This window comes from Hakea prostrata, chromosome 3 (genome assembly GCF_041222555.1).
Source record: "Hakea prostrata isolate BN-2017 chromosome 3, UWA_Hpros_2, whole genome shotgun sequence".
Classification (NCBI taxonomy): Eukaryota; Viridiplantae; Streptophyta; class Magnoliopsida; order Proteales; family Proteaceae; genus Hakea; species Hakea prostrata.
In genome coordinates this window covers 41,775,748-41,785,722 of record NC_142602.1, presented here as the reverse complement: position 1 = coordinate 41,785,722, position 9,975 = coordinate 41,775,748, and the positions used below count along the sequence as shown (strand labels likewise).

The window sequence follows — 9,975 nt, the reverse complement described above, 5'->3', positions numbered from 1 at the left end:
TCGACTGTCAGTCGACCAAGCAATCGACCAAGCTATGACAACAACTTCAGGAGTGGATTTGGAAGGCTATACAGGGTCAAATTGAGCGGGGTTTTCTCCTACAAGTCAACCAACAAGTCTAGTTTCAGAAAATACCTTCGGATTGATCACGGGGTTCCGGGAAGTGATTCAACTAATTCAATCTTCATCGATGCACATATTTTTACTCAACACTGACAAGGTGCACAAGTGAGGGGCATCATTGTCAATGTCCATAGGCTCAACATCAAGCATCGAATCATCCACTAAGAGGGCCCACAGGTTTCTTCTACCACCACTTCGGGTCTTCGGACCTGCAACAGTATAAAATCCGGGCCGGGTCAGGGTAAGGATAAGGCCGGATTTTATGGATATGATTAGAGAAAGGATGAAGTCTGCTCAGTCAAGACAGAAATCTTATGCTGATAAGAGAAGGACTGATCTAGAATTTCAAGTTGCAGAGAAAGTTTTCTTGAAGGTTTCACCAATGAAGGGTGTGATGAGATTCAATGTTAAGGGAAAGCTTAGCCCTCATTTCATTGGACCTTTTGAGATTTTGGAGAAGGTTGGACCTGTTGCGTATCGTTTAGCATTACCTCCGTCTATTGCTGTTGTGAATAATGTGTTTCATGTTTCGATGCTTCGGAAATATATAGAGAACCCGGAACACATTTTACAGCAAGCACCTGAAGGACTTAGTGTTGATCTTACCTATGAAGAAGAACCTGCCGAAATCCTGGATAAGAAGGACAAGCAGCTACGGAATCGCACCATCCCTTTGGTGAAGATTCGGTGGAAGAACCATACCCCTGAAGAAGCTTCTTGGGAGAAGGAAAAAGAAATGAAGGAGAAGTTTCCTCACCTCTTTGGAAGCACATGTACGCTTTCAATTTCGGGGAAGAAATTTCTTTAAGGGGGGAGAATGTGAAACCCAGCCCTAACCTTGACCCGGAAACCCTGTTGTTTGTAGGTCCGACAACCCGAAGTAAGGCAAGAAGTCAGCTTTGGGCCATTTCAGTAGAAGACTTGGTGGCTGGATTGGAATCCATGAGTGTTGAGGTCAGTGTTCCATTTATGGAAACTACATCCTGATGAAGATCGGATTAGTTGATGGACTTGGAGTGCTCTCTGTATTGGTTCAAAGGCATTTCTACCTACTAGGTAAGTCACTTTAGGTGTGTGCAATACCCCTTTATGTTTGGACTTGATCTGAGCCTTCAAATCCACATTTTGAACTTGCTGTCCTGATTGGTCGACTCATTGGTGGACCGGTCGTCGACCAATCCAATCGACCAATGGGTTCTGTTTTTGCTAATTAGGTCGTGGCTACTCTATTTAAATCCAAATCTCGGGATTACTTCGTCTCCACTGCCTCCTAAGCCTCTGGAACGAGTCAGAGCTCCATTCCAATCAATTTCCTTGCATCCTTGGTTGATCTCTCGCAAGAACTCAAGTAATCTTCTTCCTCTTGCATCAAAGGTATGTCTACACTCTCTTCTTCTTCTCCATCTTTGATTTTCTTTCCTTTTTGGGTTGAGACAGTAGAGAAGATGCTGCATTCTCTATTGCAAACATCTCTCTACTTATCTCTCATGTTTTCCTAAAGATTATTGGCTAATGCAATGATCTTCATCATGATCATTGCAAGCTTTTGAAGGAACCATGATCTAAATCATGATCTTGTCTCCGTTTACCTTTTGATTCAAATTCTGATCTTCTTAGATCTATTTTATTGATCATATTAGTAGTCAATCACTGTGTTTTCTTTACAAGATTTATAACCTATCATTCTCTAGTTCTTTATCCTTGATCATACCATGCTTTCTTCAAGAACCATGATGGACCTAATTAGGGTAACTTTTTGGTTCCTAATTTGTAACTTGAAAACTTGATTCGATTAGTGTTTTGAAGTCCTCTATATACTAGTATGCTGCCATTGTAGTTTACCACTTGTTTAGTACCCTTTTGAACCACCAAATTCGGTTCTATATTCTAAAAATTCTGATTCTTGAAGGCCACTGTCTCGGTTGGTTGACTGAGGCATTAGACCAATCCAATTGACCAATGAGTACAGCAACCTCATATTTGGTCTATTTTGGATGTTTTGATATCTTTCCTTCTATGTATCTTTCCTAATATATTGTATACACTTGTTTAGGACTTTCTTCTCAAGTTTAGTCAAGGTCTTACTTGATTCCCTAAGATTCCTTTGCGAGTTATATAAGGTAAGGATGGTTATTTCCTTAACTACATAGATTGCATATCTTAGTTTCTGTATTTGAATCTTGTTAGTTTATTTCTTTAATTAGATTCTTACGATGTTATACTACTATTGTACTATCTTGATTTCAGTAGCATTACTTGTTTATATTAAATTGATTCGTGTATGATTTACTTACCAAATATATGCAAGTTATGTATTATTATTGATTTCTTTCCATATATGAGGTTACCATATATGTGATGTTATGGATTGATGCTTGTGTATGCTTAAGTATGGTTTGGAAAGGAGAGGTGTCCTTGGACAACTACGGGAATAGTATGGGATGTTTCCGGAGATGCCCTTTGGACACCTTCCTAAACTGTTGGATGACATATTTAGGATTGTCTAGTAGTGTTTGGCTAGGATGTCCTGTTATGTCAGACCCTAATCGGAGGGGTATTGAGACCGAATGACCCGTGGTAGCAATGGGGATTCATGGGCGCTCAAGACTGGTAACCAACCCGTGGGAGGACATGAATCACATTGTGGAGACCATTTATCGGTAGGGTTGCATATGGTTAGACTTGGGCTCATGGGCGCTCAAGACTGGTAACCAACCCGTGAGAGGACTTGAGAGCTTCCCGTTTACCATATGTGGATGACCTATAGGGTTGATGAGTCCGTAGTCAGGGACTATGAGGACTCTAGTGTGAAGGATACCGGAAAGGATCGCTAGGGGCGAGGAATGGACGTATCTAGATCTGACTTGATGTAATTGAGTAGGAGACTTGCATTTGGCTAGGCTTTGACCCTGACATGTGCCGGTACTTAGACCAATGGTGATGTGAGAGAGTGGTGACCTAACCCCAACCATGGATTCTCCTGAGGGATGCAGGACCCACTACCAAAAGGCGTTGTGTGTTGAGACCTTCCTAAAGAAGTACGGTGCTATGACTTAAAGCATGTCTTCCAATAGAGACCAGCATACATAGAGTTAGAATCATATTGCATCATGTGTTTCATATCATATAGCATTTTACTTTGCTTTGAAATCCTGCCATTTATGTTGTTATGGATTAACTGCCTTACTGAGTTTCTTCAAAACTCATTCCTTTTTGTACAACCTTTTGTTAGACTATTCTACAAGTATTGACTACTATGACGGACGGTACGATGAAGTTCAAGCCGATGAAGCGTACTACATGCAAGGTGTTGGCGACAATCAAGATTACTCGATGATCCCTCAGGGCAATCAAGTTGCTTACTACGATTAGAGGCAACGTGGTGTTGGAGCATCTCCGTTGGATTGACGAAGTCCACTATTTTGAAGATGTCATCTATAGGATAGAAGACTCTTAAGTTTAGTTATTTTCTTATTTCTATTGTTTCAGTTGTAATTCCTTTTAGACTTACATACTGCGTTCCGCTATATCTGTGGAGTGAGTTTCCGCCTCACTCTACTTCTTTTAATATCTACGGATATCTGGTATCATTTTCTGGCACTCGATTATATTATTTATTCATTTCTTGACTTTAATCTTTTGTTCATAATATTTAAACCATGATTATTCCTTGTTTATGATTATGTTATTGTATATGTGGGAGGATGATTTCTGAATACTTGATCTTCGGGGCTGTGGATCACACACTCGGGTATGCCAGGTAGGGTACCGGCTGGGTGGATGTGACAGTTGTAAAGCTAGATAGAGTGTTAAAAGAATGTCCTGTGTTGGTTTGTGGGAAGAATTTGAAGGCGAACTTGGTGTTGTTTTATATGAAGGATTTTGATGTAATCTTGGGAATTGACTGGCTGACATCTCACAATGATGTAATCTTGTGTTCTTTGAAGAGAATTCAGTTTCAAGTTAGTGGGAATTCAGTTTTTGAGTTTCAAGGTGAGAAGGGAAGGATTAGTAAGAAGACTTTGACCGCATTGATGCAAGTCCGTGCATTAGTGGAAAGTGCTTCACCTGGAAGCAAGGTCAAGGAAGGAAAGAAGCTTGAAGATGTCAAGTTTGCTTGTGATTTTGCTGATGTGTTTCCAGATGATCTGTCAAGATTGCCCCCTGATAGAGAAGTTGAGTTTTCCATAGACTTAACTCTTGGAGCTGCTCCGGTATCTAAAGCTCCGTATAGAATGTCACCTACCGAGTTAGAAGAGTTGCAAACACAACTGAATAAGCTCTTAGGAAAAGGTTTTGTGCAGCCAAGTGTATCACCTTGTGGATAGAGTTTATGAGAGCATTTGGATAACTCCACCACCTTGTGGCGAATGGGAGATGTTAATCAGAGTGGGTAGGTCCTACTACAATTTGCGTCATAGGTTGTGGCAAAAATGTTACGTAGTCCAGGAAGACTACCCTTCTATTTAGTTGAGTCTAAGTAGGACTCTGGTATTGCTTTCCCTCACTTATGTGAGTCTAAGTAAAACTCTAATGAAAAAATTAGGGTTGAGGAAAAAACATTATAAATAGAAGGATGGAATATCAAATAGATTACTGAAAAAAATACTCTTTTTTGTTCTGTGTATTTTCCAAAGAGAGAAGTTAATTCTAAATCTCCATCATTGTGGTTAGTCGATTTGGAAGCGTGGAAACAATCTACGGAGTACGCAAGGTAAATCAAAGGAAAGAGAACCTAAAGAGGCATATCTTGTGTCTAGATCCATTACAGTCAAGATTACTAAGGTAAATGATCTAGAACTCATCATTTTATAATTTTAATTTACAAGAAGAATAAATAGAAGACTTGTATAAAAAAAATATTCACAAGGTAAAATTTTTCTTTTTGATACATCACATGTTATAACCAAATAATATGATGAAATAAATCAAATTTTTTATTTTTTGTGGTTGAAAATTATTTGATCATGGTTAATTTTGAAACCTCTCTTTCTTTTCTTCTTTTTTTTCATATAGAAATTTTGAAATCTCATTTGATAATAATCTTCAGAGATTGTAAAATGTCGCTATATGAATCTTTCAAGTAATAATACGTGCATTATTTGGGGTTTATTCGTGTTGAATTGGGATGCAAAGCAGAAGCCAAACCTGCCTTTCTTTTAAATCTTTTGTATACAAAACAACAAAGAAAAAAAATACACCAAAAAAAAGTTCAACCAAAAACGAAAAAATAAAAAATGAAATAAAAATAATTAAAGAAAACATTTCTAAAAATAATTATTAAAAATATATAAATAAATAAAAAATAAGGTTTCTTAGCCATATAGGTCAAATCTACAAAGCGGATCATTGAAACCATGTGCGTTCATGTGGTGGTTGGCCCTTTATGGACCCACAAACACAAACCCACTTCTCCAACCACAGGAGAGAGAGAAGAGAGAAGCCAAAAGGACAAATATATATTATTAAAATAAAAAATAATTTGAAGTACTAAACCTTGATTCCCAAGTCTCCTTCCTCTACCATTCATTCTCCAGCCTCTTCAAACCATCTTTCCTTTACCAATTTAGTCAGCTCCTCTCTTTCCTTAGAATTTTCCCCCTGATCTGCCCCTCTCGATACTGAGACTACCTTCTAAGTTCTCTATATTTCGCTTCCACATCTCTCTCTTTCTTTCTTAGATTTTTAAGCTGATGATGGCCCTGTGTCAGAGCTGAAAATTCCCTTTTGTCTTTCTGAAGCGGCCACTTTGTGTCAGAAACAAATCTCATAGGTTGTTTGCCTTTCGATCAATCCAAGAATAGTAACTTCCATGTCGTAGTAAGTTATCACGACCCACATCAGTGCCCACATCCCTTACCCTAAACCAAAATATCACACTCCACCTTCTCCACCTTCTTATCTTCTAATCTCTCAGCTTCCATGAGTTCTAAGAGCTTTTCTTCAAACCCTTGCCCGGTGGACAGAGCCAAGTTTACTTGTATATTTCTTGGAGCACTTGCCAGAATAAACAAAGACAGATCCACTTCATCTTCTCAACAGGAAATCCGAAAATGCAGTCGGAGAATAAAGATTGCTGCTGATGCATCCATGGCTTCTGCAGTTGGTTCCAAGAGAGCTTGGAGCCGTATCATGCTGTGGAAACTTCGAAGTCGTACCAGATATCGAGCTTTGATCCGGTCGAGGGTGATTAGTTTGAAGAGGAAGAGAAGTGCTGATATGGGTAATAAGCAAAAGCCAGATCAGTTGAGCCGTACAGATAAACTCCAGCAGCTTGTTCCTGGTGGTGAAACCATGGATTTGAGTAGCTTGTTAGATGAAGCTTCTCATTATATACAATGCCTCACTACCCAAGTGCAAATCATGCGATGCATTGCTGATTTCTACTCTACCTGATTCAAATATAAATACCCAGAAAGAGATAAAGATGGAGAGGGAAGACCCCATATGGAAATTATAATATAGACAGTTAGAGGTCTTGGAAAGGTAAGTTTTCTCTAAACCCAAAAAAGGAGAGTTTATATACATGACTGGGTATTACATTAATAATAGTTCTCGACACATTTAGAACATTGTCTGCCATTAGAAGTTGTTTGTAAACCTCACACACACACACGTACACACACAGTTACAGAAATATGTTTTCTGTTTGTGAGGAAATTTAATGGTTTTTCTTGTTTGTACATGGAACTTTGAATAATTGAGTTCAATTCAAAAGTAGATTGAACTGATTAATAACCAAGTGTTGCTGGTGTGAAACAATAAATATGCAGAGATTGTATGTACTAGAAGTCTAGAAGTCGGTTGACAGGTATATGGCAAGTTATTATTAATTGATGTTGCTGCGCTTTGAAGGTTTTGAATGGAAGAATTCAATTTTTGGTGCTGGGAGACTTCTTTTAGCTCTTAATTGGGAAAGGGACCCATTTGAGAGAAAATAAAGCTGAAATTATTACTATTTGTTGTCTTCTGCTTTACGACTGGAGACTCATTTCTCTCTTCTTCTTCTTTATTTTTTTTTTGGTAAATATAAATCATTAAAATGAAGAGTTTTAAATCATTTATGTTAGTAATGTTCTGCAATGGATCTAGATACTGGAGGTGCCTCTTTGTATTCCCTTTCCCTTCTTTCAGCTTGTGTACTCTATAGGTTATTTCCACGCTTCCAAATCGGCGAACCACAATGATGGAGGTTCAAGATTAGCTTGGAGAATTCGCAGAGCATAGGAGAGTATTCAATATCAGTGGTACTCTGTTTGGTATTCCATCCCTCTATTTAAAATATTTTCCCTCAACCCTAATTCCTTAATTAGGGTTTTCCTTAGACTCATCCAAGAGAGGAATATTAGAGTCCTACTTAGACTCAACTAAATAGAGGGGTAGTTATCTTAGACTATATAACCGTCTTGCTGCCACCTATGGCGCAAATTGTAGTGGGACACACCCATTAATCGGACCCACTATGATTAACATCTCTCACTTGCCACAAGGTGGCAGAGGTATCCAAATGCTCTAATTAACTCTAATCCTTTCAATGCGGAAATTTAATGTGCGACCTAAGAGATGTATCTAGGTAGGAATGCTATATCAAGTCTCCATCTAACCAATATAGCACATCACTTAAATTTATCTCATTATACCCTACACAATTCAATTATACCCAGTTCCACACTTGATCCCTCATAGTGAGCAATGTGAACTATCCTCATATGATGTATTCATGACTTTGTCAAATGACAAGTCACCTGGGTAATGAGTCACATCACTGTTGGGTATAAAATGAAAAGTTTTCCCATAGCCCTCATGCCTTTTGGATTATCCCCAACTGCTTTCCCAGTTTTGTCCTGCGAACCGCATTATCCATGATCCTAAGGAACAAGCTAAAGTAGCATCATTGGGTGTCCTCTTCGTGGCATAGTCTAAAGTAAAGGGTACAAGTAGGATCAACAAAATGTGATCCTGATGGCTCACACAGTGATGAAGCAACAATCCATTCAATCACTCTCATCATCGATCAACTTCAACACATGCAACAAACATGCATGCTATGGCGCAACTCCCACTGATATGGGTGTGTCACAAAAAAAAAAAAAGCCATATGAATCTTGGTTCAGTTGCCTGATTCTAAAAGGTTCACATTCGGCTACAATACAGGAAACACAGAAATGTGATGATTCTATGTTCGAACATTGAGGTCTCATCTTAGTTCCAACTAAGGCATCTGTCATTGGTTTGAAAGCCCCCCTAAAGCCTTACAAACCTATAGGCTCATCTTACTCGCTATCCACAAGCGCCAAGGCGAATTACTCGTGTGAGTGGGTCAATTTAATGCCTGGTGACATCTTTATAAAATATACTAACTTATCATAAACATGCATCAAATATGCACATTAAAAAAACGATTTCATTATGTTCAAAAGAAGATGTCTTAAAAAATAAAAGAAAACATCATCCACGTCTAAGACCCAGACTCCTAACATGTGACAAAAACACATCCCTTGGTATAGGCTTAGTCAATGGGTTAGCCACCATTTTAGATGTGGAGATGTGCTTTAAGACAACTTCTCCCTTCGCAATCATATCTCGGATAAAATGGTAGTGGATCTCTATGTGTTTGGCTTTTCCATGGAACTTAGCATCCTTAGAAAAAGCCAAAGCTACTGTACTATCAGTGTCACACCCCACCCAACCAAATCCGGCCATACCAATGGGGGTGATACACTGTAGGACCTAGTTTCAGTGACAATTCCATACAACACATGATATAGCATAATTAAAAGGACAAGAATAAGCAAGTTCAAGTATTAAAATCCAAAATCCAAAATCCAAAATATCGATTACAATCATCCAAGGTTTAGAATCCAAAGTCATAAACATCAGAGTTTAAAAGAAAAGTCCATAGTTTGTTCGTAGCAGAAGCCTCTAAAGAAGATTCTAATGGAAATCGACTCCATAAGAACAATCCAGACAGGAACATGAGGCATCATGTGCATCCACCTCTTCCTCGATCATGCTCTCATGGAAATCTCCCACTGAAGGATCCTCCATAGGAGTGGGGTCCTCATAACCTGTAGAGAAGTATACACAAATAAAGGAGTGAGTTCAAAGAACTCAGTGAGGTTAACTAGCATCCATGTCATGCATTCATTCATCATTTCCACATCATAAATATAAGATAAGCATGTGATTAACAATATAGCCAAAATGATGTATGATTATGATATGATGTTCCTAACTCTATCATGTAATCTCTATGGTAGACACGCTTTAAGTATAAACACCAATCTCTTTTGGGCGGTCTTAGTCACTCTCCCTCAACAAGAGACATCTATTGGGTTCTCCGCGGTTGTTGGGTAAAGTCCTGTCAATCTATGGTTGTTGTATAGGTCATCACTCTCTCACATCACCATTTGGTATGAGATTTGGCGTGTGTCAGTGATAATTCTAGCCCAATGCAAGGTCATACAATCTTGTACTACATATGGTCCAGATATCTCCCCTCATGCCTACTGCCCTTTTGGTTTGATACCTTCCCACCTATGAATGAAATCTTCAACGGGAGGCATCTGTTGGACCCCATTCCTTAACCCATTGGTTATCCACATATAATATACAGGATGCTCTCCATGTCCTCTCACGGATTGGTTACCGGTCTTGAGCGCCTAGGACCCTTATATATTATATGCAACTCTACCTCTCTATGATGATAGTGCGCCTGTTCGACATCCAGGACCCAACCACTAGCAGCACGGGTTAACCGGCTTCAATACCCCTATCGGAAGAGTAGTAGTACTCATAGGGATTCCTAGCCCAACACTTCTAGACACCTATCATTTATGCAATTTAAATATA

At 38.9% G+C, this 9,975-nt stretch overlaps 1 protein-coding gene across 1 annotated transcript; it reads left to right on the top strand.

Moving 5' to 3' along the window:
* The first annotated feature begins 5,660 nt into the window (after positions 1–5,660).
* LOC149022246 (transcription factor IBH1-like) lies at positions 5,661–9,692 on the top strand. Its single transcript, XM_089150426.1, has one exon. The coding sequence runs from the start codon at positions 6,046–6,048 to the stop codon at positions 6,517–6,519; it is 474 nt and encodes a 157-aa protein (XP_089006552.1). The 5' UTR covers positions 5,661–6,045; the 3' UTR covers positions 6,520–9,692.
* Positions 9,693–9,975: the final 283 nt, after the last annotated feature.